The sequence below is a fragment of the Drosophila montana genome, unplaced genomic scaffold, assembly GCF_035044405.1.
Source record: "Drosophila montana isolate Dmon_TW-CO22-7 unplaced genomic scaffold, ASM3504440v1 contig_3848_1, whole genome shotgun sequence".
In the NCBI taxonomy this organism is placed as follows: domain Eukaryota; kingdom Metazoa; phylum Arthropoda; class Insecta; order Diptera; family Drosophilidae; genus Drosophila; species Drosophila montana.
In genome coordinates, this window is record NW_026998720.1 from 823,046 (window position 1) to 841,111 (window position 18,066).

Here is an 18,066-nt window from a genome sequence, read left to right on the forward strand (position 1 = left end):
TTTGTGTAAACTAAAAGCTCAAGCATTTATTAACTTATTTTCGTAAGCAGTAAGTAATGAAAAGTACTCGTAAGTTTCACGTGTCGATAGAACAGCCTCTCTGCAAGGGCACCGACAGCTGCCAGCGCTGCCGACGCGGCTGCTGGTGACTGCCGCACCACGAATTGTAGCCGGAGCTGTTAGAGTGCGTGGAAGTCGTCGAGGGATTGGGTGAGCAGCAGAACTGAACTGCCGTTAGGGGAGCTAGGAAAAATGTAATAGCTCATATTATAGCCATTAAAAATGCAAAAGGGTCTAACTTACTTGGGAGAGAACACAGAGTAGGCTGGTTCATAAACGAGGGCAACAAATATAACTACTAAGAACTATCTATATATAGCAACAAATAGGAAGACAATACTCTGGACGACACAAAAGCTTATGAGGCCTGATCGGAATGATTGTTGGACAGCTGACGCATGGTGAAGGTCGTCTCTGCAGTTACAATGGACAAAGCATTAGAATAGCCACAGCTCAATATCAGATTTCATACCTGGTGTGCGGAAGCCCTCCTGTATCTTGTAGATTTCGTTCAGCTCCCTGGCGCTGCAGAGGGGCGTGTCGACCTGAGTGGTCTCATTGAAGCGAGCATAGTCGATCTCATATGCTTGCAAGTCCTTGTTGTACAGAACCACAGGATCGAAGCGGTGGCCCCACAAAATCTCCGTATTGATGTAGCTCGATCTGGCCTGCGTGGACTGGCCCGTAGACTCGACAGTGCCCTCCAGAATCACAACAATTTCGAACTTGTCCTGCAACATGTCGGTGGCATTCATGTTGTACAGCGGCGAATTCTCGTCTATTCTGTGCTCAATCACCATGGGCCAGATGAAAAAGAGATCGGAGCCCGACTCGTCGGTGCCTATCTGCAGCTCTGTAAAATGTTGCGTCATGACTTCACCCTCCTTGGTACTGCGCGTCCTTATCAGCTGGGCACGCACTCCAGCGCCAATAATGTGGGACTTCCGCATATCGCCTACGCGGAACATTAACGAGAGGCAACCATCGCGCTGGCAGACCACCGCGTGCTTAGAGAAGAGTAGAGTCTGGGCGCGTTGCTTGGCACGTGTCATTTTAGCGAAAACGATGCCAGCCATGAAGGCCGATGACATCACACCATATATGGACTGAAAGCACATCATAAATATTGCCTCGGGGCACTCGGGTGAGGTGGTGCGCACGCCGTAGCCAATGGTGTGCTGCGTCTCGATGGAGAACAAAAAACAGGATGTGAAGCCGTCAATGGCGGATACGCATGGCGCCCAGCCGGAGTCCTCTAAAGCATTGAACCCATCAGCTGATCAGCTTCGCTAATTTGATTTGTTCACTTACCCTGATTGTGCGGCAGATGCAACTCTTCCAGATCGCCGTGTGTAAACATAATAAGCCACCATATCAGCGCAAAAAACAGCCAGGACAATATGAAGCTCAATGCAAAGGCCAGCAGTGTCCAGCGCCATTGCCAGTCCACCATTGTTGTGTACATGTCCTGCAGGAAGCGCACCCTCCTACGCTGCAGATGCTTTTGCACCACATTGCAATCCCCATTCTTGAAGACTGCGCGACGACGCACACGTCGCATGCTGCCTGGGCGAAAGTTGCGAGACCTGCAAAAAAAAACCAATCCATAATGAAATAAAGAATGCAGAATCTGCGAATGTATACGAATTTTAAGTGAGCCTGAAAATATGTTACATTTTGCCATGACAATAAGAAGTTGGATTCCAAAGAAGGTTGCTATTCAGGAACAAAAGTTGGTCAATCAAAGGTGGCAATCATAAATGTCCTATTCCATTCTTTTATGTAAAAATATGCATCAACTGAATCTTCCTGCTAGAGATGGGAATTAACTCCTGCTATATTTACATATGCATCAAATATATTCTCTATTTATGATTAGATTTATTCGAGGCCAGTTACATTTCAATGACATTTAGTCTGTCTGCGATTGAATTGCCTGGCCAGACTCGCACCAGTTGCCCCAGTTGCCCGCTGTGAATGGCTAATTGTCTAAATTGAGTGTGCACATTTAAACAACTTACTATTGCCAGCTTTTGGATATGGAAATGAAGTGCATCTAATTAACAGCGCACTTAATTTGCCAATGTCAACGGCAACGAACTGAACTGGATCTTCTATAGCTAAAATGAATACTAGATATTGCGTCTTGTATTTCATTGAATCAATCGCAGTTAATAATTGCATCAAATTGTCGCTACTAGATTTAAGTTTAGCTCCCACATGATCACATCCCACACGCAGCTTTGTGCAATGCACAGTTACAATTAAGTTAACTTGAACCCCATTGGCACTTGGAGCTCGAGCAATTAATTGACATTGTGCTGGTTCCATAAATAACGACTAATCGAATTTAACGCACAACCCTCTAAAGCAATGTGCGGCTTGTGGGGGAATGAGAGCAAAGTGTGGCAGCGCTATCAAATGATTCATTTTGCTTTGTAGAAAAGCCGCACTTACTTAATTGTTAATTAGTTCCATTACCCTGAAAATAATGTTGCCGCCAACGCAGCCAAAGATGCCTCAACCCCCCCCCCCGCCTTAAGGCCAAGTCCATCCAGTGGAGCGATCGTCTGCGGAAATGATTTCATAACGGCTCACGTGTGGGAAAATTGTGAGCACAATTGATTGATAAATCGTGAACGGGATAGAGATGGGCCAATAACTTAAATCAAATCGTTTAACGGGTGAGAAACAGCTCTTTTGAAAATCTGTCTAGTCTATAGGGCGTTTTACTTTGACAGGTGAATAATGGGCCGGTGGGACAAAATTTGAATGGGTAGGCTAATGACACGGCGACTTCTGCTTTCAACTGTCCGCTCTCCCCTAACTTGTGTGTAGGAAAACATTTAGGCAATATCTCGACTAGATATTGCTCGTAACTCATGTAAAAATGACCGCGTGGGCGTCTATATAAATTACAACCGCAAACAGCACACGGTGCACTTAAACCAAATAAGCGTCGCGCTGCTCATCAGCAAAACAAATCGTAATGTAAGACTAGTGTACACACACGTCCGAGCTGCTGGCCCCTCTATATGAGCGACCGCGTGCTAGCTGCAAGTTCAAGTTGAATGTCAAACACTTGGGTCTTATACAATTAACATAGATACAAAAACTTGAAATACCCTCTAGCTAGCGAATGGCTGGATCCTTTGAGCGCCTCATAGTAGACGCCCGCCTGTGAGGGCGTGTGTGAGATGCCTCTCATATACTGGCGTTTCCACTCCTTCATCTGCGCAAACGTTTCGTCCTTGTCGCCAGCGACGGTCTCTGCATCGGCTGCATCCTGTAGCACCTGCACATCTGACAAAGGTACCTGCATGTTAGCTATCGGGACACGATTCGTTAGTGTCAGTGCGTGCACAAAACTTGACTAAAGTTGGGGCTATCTCAACTGATCCCAAGCCAACATGAACACCAGAGCTGACTTTGTTTGGCATAGGAATTAGAGCAGCTCTAACTAATCAATAGCTGTTGACCTTGCTAGTTAGACACCTGACAAAACGAGCGCAAACAGAGCCCTAATGGCTTGCCACACACAAGCCCCCTTTGCTGAGCATTTACTCCCCCTGCTGACTTACCTGCAACTGGGCTGTCGCTGAAAAGACTTGCCGTTTGTGGAGAGGCCATAGAAGCTGGCTGGACGATTCGGAACTATCGTTATGGGATACGACTGCGGATTGCTGATCACACTGTCCAGCGAATCGGGATCCTCGTCGATTGTCATTGGCCTCTTGAGGGGCTTTGTTGCCTTTTCATTGGACCTCTCAGTCGCTGTTTCTGCCGCCGTTGCTGCTGTTGGTGTCGTTGCTGCCGAATGGCTCGAAAAATTAAAACGCATCTGGGAAAGACAGATGGAAGGGCCGTTTAAAAAGGCATTATAGCTACTCGTGTATCAAAACTGTTTTCGCATTGACTCGCTGTCAGGCCTTGTCAGCCACTTTTGTTGCGTTAAGTGCGCAAACAGATACTTGCGATGGCAGCGAATCGAGGTGCGAAAAATGTATCACATATAACTAGATTTATATTCGTAAACAAAAGATGAGCACATGAACACGAGCAAAACAACAAAACTGTTATCAATTGCAAAGGCTGCCCTGGCCCGATATTATTTATTGTTCTGAGCGCATATGACTAGATGAATATACACATATATATTTAAATAAAGTGCAACACAAACAATCGTAACATTTACATCGCTTGTTTTATTAATTTGTCACTCTTGTATCACAAAGTTTGCTTTTTGGTGATGCGCATACTTTTTTGCACGAAAATATATAAAAGATAAATAATTATCGTTTCTGGACAAAATGTATAAGAAATCTTAAGCAACAGAATACATTAGTTTGAGGCTTCTAGTTTTTAGTTTTACATTAGAGATCGCCTATATTTTATTATTAGGCACTTAAGAATGTTACGCCCGTTAAAAATACATTAAATATCTGCTGCACAAACACACCTTTTAGCGATTATTAGCTGTTATGGGATTAAAGACTTTTAGCACCTTATTAAGAGCGCACAAGTTTCAATAAATTGACACCTTTAAAACGAGCATTACGCTTTTTTTTTTCTTTTGTTATGCAAACAAAGTTTAGCACATCTTTAGTAAATTAGTCACTTTTTATTTGGTGTGTACAATGTATTCGAAACGCACGCCGCTAAAATTGTGATTTGTTCTGTGAACGCGCGCCGAACCAGAAATGAACAGAGAGATCGCCGGACAACTGCACACAGAGCAAAACACACACAGAAGCCGAAGCTGAAACTATCCACAGAAATCCAAAGCGACACTGCGATGACAACCCCACAGAAGCTATTCCGTAAGTCAGACCAACGGATTAAATGACGGCTGACTGACGCTAACTGCGACGGCGACTGTGACTGAGACAGCAAGAAAATATCAAACTAAACAAAAGTTGTGAACAAAAGGCGGCCCGCTGTAAATGAGCTCAGTTACGCACACATTCACAGTGACGGTTCCCACTCAGACTGCAGACTGATGCTCTCACAGATACAAATGCCAAAACAGATACGCACACAAGCAGATAAAATTGTCGCGTTGATACGAGAAAAGTTCAATTGAAAAGATTCTTAAATTGAAAATGAGGCGGAAGATAAGCGCGATAAGTTCTGCTTATCTATATTTGATGATTCCATGGACAAAAGAAATTAAAAAAGTCGCTACTTTTAGCGGACACGACCTTGCCTCTCAATGATTTGTCACAAGGGTAGCGTCTACGTAATATTTAGTAAGCGCTTTCTCACTGTGGTCATGCACACAGCTGATTGAAATATATTCCTGAATCTGAATGTTTCACAACAGATAACAGAATACACAAGCGATCTATTACACGCTATTTGCTTCTGGATTATGCGGCGTATATGTAATATTTTAATATTTACGCGTCGCTGCTTGCACAAGGCTCACGCGCCTGTTTGCTGCAGTCTACAAGCGAACAGTGCTATTCTAGCTAGCTGTTGCCTTCGTGTCGCATAAATCTGTCAAATGGGCTCAATTTGATGGCGGAAGCTGGCGAATGACGACCCAGTGAAACGACTCAAAGTCACGCATCATAAATTTATTACATTTTTTTCCAATTAGTTTGAGGCGTGTGGATAATAAATTAAAGTCAGTAAATGAATTAAATTTTTGGACATCATGTAAATTTATAAAGAATCGCCCCGGCTATCCAGGAGGAACGGATGTTGGCAAACCTCAATAGCTGACAATCGATGTTGCGGCATCTTAACCAAAAGCGAGTTTATGAGCTGTTGTGCGTATGGACTCATTTTGCTCTTACACTCGGAGGGTATTTCATGGCGGCTCTTCCGAATGCATTCCTGAACAAGGTTCGGATTGCTCTCGCTATGAGCGAAAGGCAGCCGACTGCACAACATATAGAAGAGCGTGATGCCCAACGACCACAAGTCCACGGAGAAATCGTATCCAGCATAGGTAACCAGCTCGGGTGCCATATAGTGGGGCGTGCCGCAACACTGATAAAGTTCGCGGCCTTTGTATTGAGTGGCCAATCCAAAGTCGGAGATCTTAATCGCAGCCACCCTAGGCTCTAATGGACCCGAGAAATCGAATTGTACCAACAGATTGTCTAGCTTCAAGTCGCGATGTATTATCTGACACCCATGAATGTACGCTAGCCCTCTGGTCACGTCTTTCATGATTTTTTTGACCAGAGTCTCGGGGAAGACAGTTTTACTCTGCAACAGCTCAAATAGATCACAATCGAGTCGCTCGATAACAATGTAAATGTACTTGCACTGCTCCACCGTGTATATTAGATCAATAATGTTCGCGTGGTCCTGTAGTTGTCGCAAGATTTCTATCTCAAAGTAAGTTCCGTTTGTTCGCGTAAACATGTGTTCTTTGTCCACCATTTTAATTATATAATGCTTGTCGGTTCGGGCTCTGCCGCTGCCCTGGAATATCACCGTCGACTTGTGGATCCAGATTGGCTTCTGCACGTTTATGTATAAGAGTATGGCTTGCGGCAGCTTGCAGTTCTCATAATCTATGGCAAGCTCATTGTCATCGAAGCATTCATTTTCTTCTTCTTCCTCGCCTCCCTCAAGCGGCACACACTTCTCACGCATTCGAATGAGAGAGCCCAGTAGTTGCATATAGTGGTAGTTGACATTGTAGCCCACATCAACGTAGGGCTCATACTGACAACAGCAGACCACAATGTCGCCCTCATAGAAGTCATCTATGGAATGAAGAGGCGTGCCGTTGATTCGATAAACGCGCGTTATCGCCGACTTTAGGACCACATGAGGGCGAAATGCCACAGTAATTGCCTCTAGCAACGCTTTGAACTCTTGGTAGCGTTTCTTTGACACGGCCAGGGAAATGCCGCCAAAATGTTGATCCATGTTGCGTAGAAAGCAAGCACGCAGAGCTTTACCCGGAAGACGATGGGACAGTGGGCAGAGGCTGTCGGAATGTTGTCGCTGAAGTGCAGCGGTGTTCTTTATGTCCTGTATGGATGTAGTACGTTTCATTGTGGAGCAGTATGTAAGTATGTAAGTATATATGTAAATATATTTGTGAGTATGATGTTACTAATCTGAACTTTCAGTAAGCCTACATATTTCTACTAAAACTCGGCCCAGTGCCTGGTATCTACACAGCAGTCCACTTTCAATATTCTTCCGTAATCCAAAGGATAGGCACTGGGGGAGGGGTGCGGGAATTATGACAGCGACCACATAAATTATGTCACCCTAAATTGTGAATGGCAGCAGTCGCCGACACTGATGAAGAGCACCCAAGCAGCTGTGATAATTGAATAATCAGCTTAGTTACGCGACAAAACTGTGAGCGGCCACAAGTTATGCACAGGCACAGTGCGCGCACACACACTCACACACACACACTCCCCACTTCTCCGATCTGCCGATGCTGGGTCACGCGTTGCAAGTTAGTATATGCCTGGCTGTATGTGTGTGTGTGTGTGTGTAAGTTCCCGATAAGTGCAAATTTGTAGGCAATCATTGGACTCATTGTTATCTTGACACGCTGAAGGGGGGTGATAATTTGTTTGTGATGCTTTCAATGCGCCTATTTGCATTTATTTTTAGGCTGCAGTCAGCCAAGTTCAATTTGATTTTGTAATTTTCGTGTTTTTGAGAGTTATTTTATTATAGTAAATAATTATCTTAATAGTTCAGGCAATTTCTTCGATTAATTTCAAAAAACTATCACACCCGCGCTGTATAATAGTTTAAACGAAATTATTTGGACAATATTAGCTGAATATTAGCAATCTTTTTTTTTAGTATAGCCCCCTAAAAATCTGCACAAGTATTCGTATTTTATTAAAGCGCCTTTTGCTGCGGCTGCTTAGATAGCAAACGCAGTCCAAAAGTATGCAATATTTCAGACCAGCTGAAGTATTGTTTTTATAAAATAGTGTAACATACTTTTTATAAATAATTTTTACGAATAGCTCAAGAAATTTATATTTCAAATAACCACATATAATAGATTAAAGAAAAAATAATTTATTGATCAGAATTTAGACTGAACTCGACCACCTTATGATATATTCTACTATCCAAATAATCCACTTCCGTCGTAATTAATTACCCACAAAAATGAATTAAATTCGAATTTTTTCAAAGACACTGTGATTTATTTTACAAACGATATACAAAACGTGTTTCAGAATGTTTCCGAATACACCTCGATAGATTGATGGGCATTGATGTGTCCAGCATTTAAAATTGACATTGAATAACTTTAAACTTTGACTATTTACACCTGATATTGCATGAAGTAAGGAAAAGTTTGCTGGCTTTGGGTATGCTATATGTAGAATGCTTAAGCTACGTGTTTGTGTGTCTTGTGTGTATTGATATGAGCATGTGGGGGTGTGTATGCTTGTGTAATAGTGTATAAATGCTGCAACACTTATAGACAAACTAACTGCTAAAAATATTATATGTATATCTACTGACTACTACTACAATCTACGATAATTTTACAATGAAATTTGCATTAAATATTTTTTCTGCTCACTCTTTCACAAATGGCAAAATGTTTACAAAATGTGTATATGTGTATGTAAGTGTGTGGGTGTGGTTGGGTGAGCAATGCGCTTGGTGATGCCTATATATATATATATGTGGCTCTGGGCCTGGAGCACTACATAGCCGCACCATTGTAATGCTGATACATTTCATCCCAGAATCGCTGTCGCTCCGGCTCGGGATTCGTTTTCATATTGAGTTCGTGTGAAATGTCCAAATAGTTCAGACTATTCATAACGTTTGTGGCATCGATAGGTGCCCATTTGGCTGTCAGGATAGGATCTTCAAAATTGGGCGTGGGCGTTCTGAAATAAAATGATTTATTTATTTATTTACTCTATTAGTTCAAAAGCTTGAGAGTTATTACCCATATTTGGCAAAGTTCGTCCACATTCGCACCATGCGGTTCTTGACTTGCACTTCCATGGACTTCGGATCCAGACTTAGGTTGAAGAATCCAAACTTGAACAAGTAGCCCATCTCATCGCCGTGGCAAACACCCGGCCTGGGAATACCCAGCATGCGCTTGTACAGACCTAGAGCTCCATCGAAGGAGAAGCGATACATGTAGACAGGAGCATTACCATACTTGGCATGGTTGCGAGCAGTGCGACGGATACCTTGCAGGAACATGAGATCTGTTAAGAGCTAGAGCCAAAGCAAGCTATTGGTATGAGCATAGATAATTAGATTCCTTTTACATACTGCTATCATTTCATCCACAGACTCGAGCCCAACATGCTTGTTGCCCAGATAAAAGGAGCGTATCTCACGGGTAACTCTATCATGGGATTGGGTTACATTAAGATCCTGTGGCACGAGCCGCCCAAAGTCATTCTCAATAATACTCAAAAGCTGTGGATTCTTGCGCAGTCCTACAATAAACGTGTATATATTTCGGTTGAAGTAGTCGCTTTGAATCGCGGATTTCCAATACTCACTTCTTATAAAAAGCATAGCTTCATGTGTGTTATAGCCCGTCATGTAGGGCACATCGCTGTTGAAATTGTGCGCCTGGTACATATCGCTGGGATGTTCAGTGAGAAAGGGTTGTTCAAGGTACAACTCCTCCTGTGAATCCTGATTCCAATATCCCTCCACGACGGGCACAAACGGCAGCCCAATGTTGTTGCGCTGATCCTCCGCGGTGAGAGTTGTGGGCGCTGCCTCCACCAGCTTCATGGCGGGCACTCTGCGCAGAAAGTCCAAAATCTCCTCTGTATTGTTGGCACCCACATAACCGAGATTGGCCGCTAGCCGTGCCGCTCGCTGTCCTGAGCTGGCTGCCATTGACCAGGGATTCAGAGCAGAGCCGCTCTGCGAGATGGCGCGTTGAAAAAGACCCTTGGCCAGTGGCGAGAGGAGCAACAGCTGCACTGAAGATGCCCCCGCGGACTCACCAAAGACTGTCACCTGCTCTGGATCACCGCCAAAAGCAGCTATGTTGTCGCGAACCCATTGCAGTGCCAACACCTGATCCTTTAGTCCCTGGTTGCCAGGCGCATCGGGTCCAGCCGTCAGGAAGCCCAAGGGACCCAGTCTGTAGTTCAGAGTAACCAGCACGACATCCTCAGCTACCAAATAGTCAGGCCCGTAAAGAAAAGAGTTGCCGGAGCCAAAGGAGAAGCCGCCGCCATGCAACCACACCATCACAGGCAGCTTTGGCTGCGCGCTGCAAGAGACAAATAGAAAATTTAGGATCCATAATGCTATACAAGTCTTTGAAAGATGCTTACTCATCCTCCTTGGGCATGCGCGTGGTGAACACGTTCAGAAAAAGGCAATCTTCATCGCCCTTAAAGGTGTCCAGTATCATGTTCTTGTGCGGACAACTTTGACCCTCTCTCGAGGCATCTCTCACACCACTCCACGGCTTCTCCGGCAGCGCAGCGCGGAATCTGCACGGACACAATATAATTAAGGGATCGATAATTATTAGGGTTGGACTCACCTTCTAGCACCGATTGGCGCCGCGCCATATCGCATGCCCTTGAAACTATAGTAGCCCCCTCTCTCGCCCGAGCGATACTTCTGATAGCGACCGCGCACCTTGCCCAACGTGGTGCTGGCCACGATTTCGCGTTCCTTCTACAAATGTAAATAAATCGTAAACCTGTGAGCAACAGTTCGAGCGTGCGAACTTCTCTAGTATATACAAATAATGTATAGGCTAAAAAATCAATTTTGAATGGCAACTCAAAAGCTTCTACATGCTTGCACCATGCAAGGTTGCCGGCGCGTGAAAATGCCAAGTATCTGTGAGATACTTAGTCTGCATGTTATTCTTACACAAGTTCTGCAAGAATTTCGCATTAATTTTGGACAGCGCTGGCGTTTGCAACTAGGCCATGGTGGAAATGTTGCGCAATCGTCTAATAGCCGAAAAGCCAGTTCTTGCCAGAATAAAGTAATTGAATTTGTGCGGCGCCCAAGCAGCAGCTGCTGGTGGCAAACAGCTCTTTCTTTGTTCTTGACGCCATTTGTCCAACTGTCCAACTTGACCTCAGCTACCTCAAACTGCAGCTGTGCGCAAGCCGAACATGGCCATCGGGAGATTGATTGTTGGTTCTCGATGTTCAAGTTGACGCTTGATTTGGCGAACACGAACACACGGAGAGTCTCACTGATGTATTTGGCATTTAAGCGTCAAGGTCGTCGAGTTGCCATCTGTGCCTATGTATTATGCTTACCCGTAGTGATCGCACCACCTCCTGCACCACCCGCATGGCGCGGGACGGCAGCAATTGCACCAGCGAATTCGGATGCGAGGTCAGCGTTTTCCAGGCCGTCGTCTCCTGCAATTACAAAGGTCGCTCGGAATTTTTAATTGAATTAACAGCAATTTGCAAGCAAGCCAACGCGCCTTGTGCAAACACAACGCTCAAGTTCACTGCGACTGTTGCATTAATGTTGACAACTTTTCTGTGAGTGTGTTATTTTTGTTATTTGTATGGGCTGCCCATTTTTAATGATGTTAACGGGCAACCTTGCGGTCAAGCAAATTTCGTTTAATTGAAATGCCATTTGCATAACACAAAAAAAGAGAAGCCCTGCCAGAGGCGGCAACAGTCACAACAGTTAAGTGGTAACAACAATGGCAGCAGTCACGTGCAGCCAACGCTTAATAAATAGTTAGATGTAGCTACAATATATACATATGTACATATGTATGTGTAGACGCATTTGCCGAGCTGTCTGTCAGCTGTCACATTAGCCGGTATGTGTCCCCAGCTGAAATGTATCTGTATCTTGAAGTGAATCATGACACAATTGGAACAAATGCACAACTCGCGGATAGTTTCAAGTTCATATTTTTTGAGTTACGATATTATGCTAATATATTTTATTTTATTTTATTTTTTTTGTATGTCTTTGAGCTGGTCTAAAGACTTGACCCGCTATGTGTGTGGGTCTCTTTTAGCCATTGGCACGTAAATGTGTCTGCAGCTTTATCTGTGGTATAATATTATAAAAATGTGGGTGTAGCCGGTCGTAAAACAGTTTCGAATGAGCTTTATTTAAATTGATTTTGTGTGGCTTTGGCTTTGGCTTAATTTGGTTGTGCGGCCCTAACACATAATATTTATAACTGTTTTTGTATTGCCTATATTGTTGATATTGTGATGTAAACAAATGACGCTGCGCATATCAAATATGGGTAAGCATCTATTAATTAATTGATTAATACGTACTTTTAAGCTAATTGAAATTTAAAACTTGTAAAATGTTGTAAAATATATTTTTTTAAATCCGAAGCTTATTATGTAATAAACATAAACTTGTTTTATAAATGTTTAGGCCCTGCTGCCTAAAAAGCTTTGTCCATCTCTTGAAGCTCTTTGTGCAGTTGCAAGCGACAGTTTAATTTCCATTAACTCGGTGCAGGCTCGCACAAATGATGCCATTTGTAATACATAAATATTATGCAATCGCAAACACAACAGCATTAACAGCAACAATTACAACAAACAACAATAACAACTCATGGGCACTTTCACGCTACGCTCGAAATATAAAAATAACTACAGAAAAAAAAACTGCAGTCCGGCAGATCGCCAACCTGGTGCAATGTAGAAAGTTGCTGCTGCAATAGCAATAATAGCAACTACAACAACAATAGTAGCAACAACAACGACGACGATAGCAACAATAATAAAACATATTGCATAAAAATTTTACGATTTAGCGAAATGATGAAAAACAAACCTCAGTTGTGGTCGTAGAATGCTCCATTTCCATTCTGTTCAGATCGAGCTGCGACCGGGAAGTAGCTTGTTTTACGGTTGGCGACATTGGGCTCAATGTTGTTGTTGTTGTAGTTGTTGTGGTGCCAACCAAAAAAAACGCTTTGGCCACTAAATCTTGCACATCGCCAGCAACGGAACCGTCCAAGCCGCTGCCGAGGGGCAGCACAGCCTCCGGCTGATCGCTAAAGAAATTTCCAAGCTGCTCAGTTGACTTTTTTTCGGTTTTCAATTTATTGCTCGGCTCTTGAGGGCGCTCCATGCAAATGGCAAAGAGAATCAGTGCAACGCCCAACAAAAGTGCCACGATGGCTAGCACATAGGGCAGATAGGGGCGACAGGCCATGGCGGCGGGCGGGGCGCTTTTGCCTTTATGCAACAACACAACCGTTGACAACTGCAACAGCGCTGTACGAAATTTGCTGCAGTTGCGGCAGAGACAGCGGCAGCGGCACGCGTCGCAATGCGAAACACTAAAGTTTGATTTATCGAGCTCAGTTGTCTTTGTTTCAACGTTGTGGCTATTGGCACACAGCACCGACTAGCAGTATACACTTTGGGACCAAGTCGAGTTTTGCGTCCGTTATTGTGGCACTCGCGGCAGCCGTCGAAAGACTTTTGAAGTGGAGGCACAACTAACGCTTCAAATTTTATTTGAGCTGGCAGCTCTTCACGTATTTTTCTTTAAATTTATATAGATATTTTTAGGTATTATATTTTGTGCTTGTAACAATATTTTTTGTAGCTTTTTTTAAATTATCTTGTTGTTGTTTTTGTTACAGTTATGTGCAGCACGCAATGGCTGAGTGCAGACGCTGGCATTGCTGTTATTGTTGTTATTGTTGTTGTGGCAGCTTTACTTGTTAACCTGTTATTGCTTGCAGCTTATCAGCTGCAGTTAACTTTCAATGTTATCTGAGAGCGAGCGGAAATGTTGCAGTTTTAATAAAATTATTTATTTAATTACAATTATAATTGAAGGTTGTACATAATTTTTGATATGCATTAGCCCGTCGTTTGGCGGCCTTTTGGTGTTAGCTTATTTCGATTTTAATAACTATATTTAGAGATATATATTTACATATGTACAAGCACCAGCAGAGCTCAGTTGCTGGTTAAATCAAACAGATAAAATGGCTAGTGACACACACATATATTGGGAATATATTTGGCAAAACTCAGCTCACCTGGCTTAAATCTTCAAATATCATAAATAACATTTGCTGCAGTGTCGACAACCTATATTGCCCCATTGTAAAGTGATATACCTACAAAGGCGGCGAATATTATATAAAGTACACACACGAGTTTTATTATTTAAAAGTGTATTTAAATATGAGTTTTATGCCCATGCGTCAATGATATTCACCCCCAAAAGAGGGCTGAGTTGTTGATGTGTGTACATTGAGATCTGTGTGTGGCATTGGCAATGTAATGTGCACAGACAGCATTCAAGATCAGATTCCATTTGTGCACCCGGGTGTTATTCACACGCGTTGGGCACAGATTCTTTAGAGCCATGGCCAAAACCAATTGAACAACTGCGAACATATTTGTGCTTCTATGCGGCTCATAAAGCACGGGTCACATTACCGCATCGGCGCATTGAGAATAGGTTTTCGTGAATCGTTGGCTGCTGTGGCAAATAAAGTATGCACAAGTCCATAAAAATCCATTAACAGCCACCTGTAAATGCAGTCTCAAGCGTTTTAGGGGCAGCCAAAAAAGGCGATAATTCACAGTCGGAACAGCCGAAAGACCGCTAAAGACAATAGCTCGACGTTCATTGCGGCTACTTGTGTAGCCGTACAGGTAGCCCCAGCGGCAGCTCAAGTGTTGAATTACTATTGAAACGGCAACAAATTTGCGACACGATGTCAAAGTCACACGCTAGAGAGACGTAGACGCTTTGATTTAAAGCCAAAAGACAGTGTAAGCAATTTTTGGGTCTGGCACGCTTCGCGGTTGCGTCTTTGTTCAAACACACACACGTACACACAATACATACAGACTTATCTGAGCAGCACACAAGTATTTTTCATAAGACTTACCTTTAGCGTATTGGAAATCTTTCCAGCTCGAGCTATAGCCGTGCCAAATGTTGAGGGCGCTATAGCAATCGAAGCTGTCTCATTGCAGAGCAGCAGCAGCGCGAGGAGGAGCAGCGGCAGCACCAGCAGCGGACACGAGTGTCTTTGGCGTATCATGTTGAACTTGGTCTTGGACTGCGACTAAGCAAATATAAACGAATAATGCATTAGTCGATTGTCTACGACGATAATGTGATTGCCAACGCGAAACGCACACCTAATCCGAACCGAACCGAACGCACCGCGATGCTTCTCAGACTACTTCTTGGTCAGGGCCAAGCTGCGAATGTCAACAGCTCACCAGCAGCAGCAGCACCACCACCACCAGCACCACCAGCAACGGCAACAGCTGCGCTGAACTGAACTAAGCTGAGCTAAGCATGAGCCATTGCTGACAACACCTAGCGAACCACTTGACTCAGTTTTTCAGCGACTAGCGCGGCATTGTCTTACATTTAATTGGCTGATATTATTTTCAAATTTGTTGAATTTTGCCGGTTGTCGTAGGTTGCCGTGGTCGTGGCCGTTATTGTTCTGTTGTTTTTATTGTTGTTGTCCTGCTCAGTGCTGGTATTAAATGAATACAGACATTATTTAATTTTGCTTTGGCTGTGCTGCTGCTTTGAGGTCAATGCGCGCTTTTGGCAGCATCGATGGAGCTCTGACCAAATATTTGCATGCTCACAGGGCGTATGATAAATTAGCTATGCATAAGATGTTGCTTCCCCTTATATTGCACTGTGACACACCATTAACAGATGGTTCAATGACAACTCAGGCTAATTAAAAGACCAAAACGTAAGCCGGAAGCATATCAGAAGGTTGTAAAGACATGATCTAATTAATTCATAGTTTTCAAACATTAGGAACTGGGTGGGCACTGTGTTAATTTGTTGTTAGCATTCAGCTATAGGGCATTTCCTCTTCCTTAAACAAGATGTAGCATCAAAGCACGTCAAGAATAGCTTGGTCACCGTCCCTACAGTCTGATAGAAAATTAGCCAACTACTAAATGACTTGGGCAACAAACTTGTTTGCGGCTGTCGCTCAAAACTAGCAGCATTTTGAAGCGATGAGCTGCCGTTTTATTTAATAGATTTCGAAAAATACTTCATAATGCTCGTGCATTGAATATTAGCAAAAAGCGTTAGAGGCTGGCACGCCCACTGGATAATGACAAGCAACAACGGCAACGCTTCTTCGTACAGTGCATAAGACAGTGGGTGGGGAGCAGAGACGGGGGTGGGCAGACTACACAGCTAAAACTACACACAGCATAAACCACTAACCCACTTCCTACTTGAGCCAAACGCTGATCGTCGGCCTCAAGTGCGACGACATTGCCGTTGTTGTGGGCTGAAACCGATGCTTTTGGCCAGGCCCGCTGTTTGGCAGCTAACAATGCTAAGGAAACACTTGCACTTTCGTGGAAAGTTGTTTGGCCAGCTGCAGACTTGAGAGAGTTATAATGAGAGAGAGAGAGAGAGAGCGCAGGAGAAATGAACACAAGAAAGAGTTTCAGCTCTGAGAGAAACAAGTCAGCTGTGGCCATGCGCGAATGTGTTTATCTGCATTCATAGACAAATCATAAATACATATATGAAGTCTTCAAATAGGTATGGAAATTAGCATGAGCCAATGTTGCATTTATGTATATTTATAACACAACAAACGAACGAGCGGACATCAGAATGCGCTGATTTTGCAATGGGCATTTGTAAAAGGAGAGAGCAGCGGAGGCCAGGCAGCCAGCTGAGCCACAATTAGCAGCAATCGAGCAAGAAATTAGCTGCAGAAAGCAAACCCAAAAGCTAAGAGAGTGCAGCCTGCAAAGGCAGCGAGGAGAGCACCTGACTGAGACGCACCTGTCTGAGGGGGGGGGGGGACGCTGGCTGGTGACAAGAGGTGACTGATAAAATGCGACCAGACGGTGACTGCTCGACGAGAGCTGCCTGCGAATACCGCTATGCGATCTATTACGTAAGCAGCGATCAAAACAAAAAAGGTAAATATTGAAGGAAAAAAAATAAATAAATAAGTCAAACATGTTGAAGAGTCGCAGGCATCCCAAAAACGAGCGAGGCAGCAGCAAAACGAACTGCGAAAAAGCTGCAACGCGTAAGGTGAGAGTGAAGAGGCAGAGAGACAGAGAAGAGGCAGAGAGCGAGAGCGAGAGACAGAGATTGTGCGCAGAGAAAAACGGAATCGATTATGAACCGTTGCTTGGCTGATAACGTGAGCAAAATGAGTTTTTGCCCAGTTAGCGAGGCATTTCATTTATGCATGCGTGCAAATTAAAGTTTAACGCAAAATTTCGCCTGACCCCTTACATAAGCCGGCGGACAGAAAACGGAACTAATATGCGATCGACCAGCTAAGTTATTTATATATAACAATGACCAAGCAGCTGCCCACAAATACAGATTGCGACTGCGACTGGGACTGCGACTGTTTATTTTGACATACGAGCGCAATGCTGACTGGGCGAGCATTATAGCGCCAGCTGACGGACAAACAAAACAAAGTTTGACACACATAGGCATATAAGTAAGTAAGTATTGGGGAACTGTGACTCAACAATTGCAAATGGCTGAGATGTAGACAACAACAATGCCCGATCATTTTCCGTATTGTCAATGACAACTGCAGGTCAACAAGAAACCGATTATCGTTTGCCGATTACCGATTATCGATTATCGATTGCCGATTGATTACACACACACACACTACGCTGGAAATACATACAAAATGTAATACACAATTATTGCACTGCTCTCTAGACAAGTTCAAGTTTGTCGCCTAAGTCTTTTGTTTAAACGGCGCGTGGCGCGCTTCTCTTTTTGCTATGGCAACAATTCGCTGGCCGCGTACCAAAAATTGTTTCGTGCTGCGCGTTTGACTGTCGCCGTTGAACTGAGTCTGCGCCTGGCCAGCGGGTCGCTTAAGCGTCAAATTGCTCTTTTTCGTACCCACATCGCATCGCTTCGTCTCGCGCACTTGCAGCTGGGCCTGAGTGTGGGCATGAGATGGAGCCGAGGCAAAGGCGACAGCGCAGGCAGAGATGTAAGTGCTGTCAGTATAGATACTCCTAGCAGCCAAACGGTTTGTTTTTATTTCTTATT

The 18,066-nt window shown here is 43.9% G+C and overlaps 3 protein-coding genes and 1 long non-coding RNA gene across 10 annotated transcripts; all 4 read right to left on the reverse strand.

The window, feature by feature from the left end:
* Irk2 (Inwardly rectifying potassium channel 2) lies at window positions 1-4,925 on the reverse strand. Of its 5 annotated transcripts, XR_010437874.1 has the most exons (6): window positions 4,520-4,922; window positions 3,642-3,901; window positions 1,372-1,646; window positions 533-1,315; window positions 304-474; window positions 1-243 (listed from the first exon to the last, which is right to left on the reverse strand). XR_010437874.1 is itself a non-coding variant. In XM_064696665.1 (5 exons), the coding sequence occupies exons 2-5, from the start codon at window positions 3,899-3,901 to the stop codon at window positions 77-79; spliced, it is 1,485 nt and encodes a 494-aa protein (XP_064552735.1). In that variant the 5' UTR covers window positions 4,565-4,925; the 3' UTR covers window positions 1-76. The 5 variants fall into 5 exon arrangements, 3 of the variants coding, with proteins under 3 accessions (XP_064552735.1, XP_064552733.1, XP_064552736.1); XR_010437875.1 differs by lacking the exons at window positions 3,642-3,901; window positions 4,520-4,922 and adding an exon at window positions 3,186-3,434; XM_064696665.1 differs by lacking the exon at window positions 304-474 and having other exon boundaries at window positions 4,565-4,925.
* An 802-nt stretch (window positions 4,926-5,727) lies between these two features.
* On the reverse strand, window positions 5,728-7,080 carry LOC135438464 (probable myosin light chain kinase DDB_G0271550). The gene has a single exon (XM_064696791.1). The coding sequence runs from the start codon at window positions 7,078-7,080 to the stop codon at window positions 5,728-5,730; it is 1,353 nt and encodes a 450-aa protein (XP_064552861.1).
* Window positions 7,081-8,191: 1,111 nt separating this feature from the next.
* Window positions 8,192-17,840, reverse strand: LOC135438316 (juvenile hormone esterase). Of its 3 annotated transcripts, XM_064696598.1 has the most exons (9): window positions 17,690-17,840; window positions 14,906-15,085; window positions 11,301-11,405; window positions 10,562-10,698; window positions 10,347-10,508; window positions 9,552-10,282; window positions 9,316-9,485; window positions 8,978-9,258; window positions 8,192-8,915 (listed from the first exon to the last, which is right to left on the reverse strand). In XM_064696598.1, the coding sequence occupies exons 2-9, from the start codon at window positions 15,059-15,061 to the stop codon at window positions 8,726-8,728; spliced, it is 1,932 nt and encodes a 643-aa protein (XP_064552668.1). In that variant the 5' UTR covers window positions 15,062-15,085; window positions 17,690-17,840; the 3' UTR covers window positions 8,192-8,725. The 3 variants fall into 3 exon arrangements, 2 of the variants coding, with proteins under 2 accessions (XP_064552668.1, XP_064552667.1); XM_064696597.1 differs by lacking the exons at window positions 14,906-15,085; window positions 17,690-17,840 and adding an exon at window positions 12,817-13,215; XR_010437870.1 differs by lacking the exons at window positions 8,192-8,915; window positions 8,978-9,258; window positions 14,906-15,085; window positions 17,690-17,840 and adding an exon at window positions 12,817-12,919 and having other exon boundaries at window positions 9,348-9,485; window positions 9,552-9,927; window positions 10,011-10,282.
* On the reverse strand, window positions 13,789-14,177 carry LOC135438317 (uncharacterized). Its single transcript, XR_010437871.1, has 2 exons — window positions 14,042-14,177; window positions 13,789-13,965 (listed from the first exon to the last, which is right to left on the reverse strand). It is a non-coding gene; the product is annotated as an uncharacterized LOC135438317 (long non-coding RNA).
* Window positions 17,841-18,066: the final 226 nt, after the last annotated feature.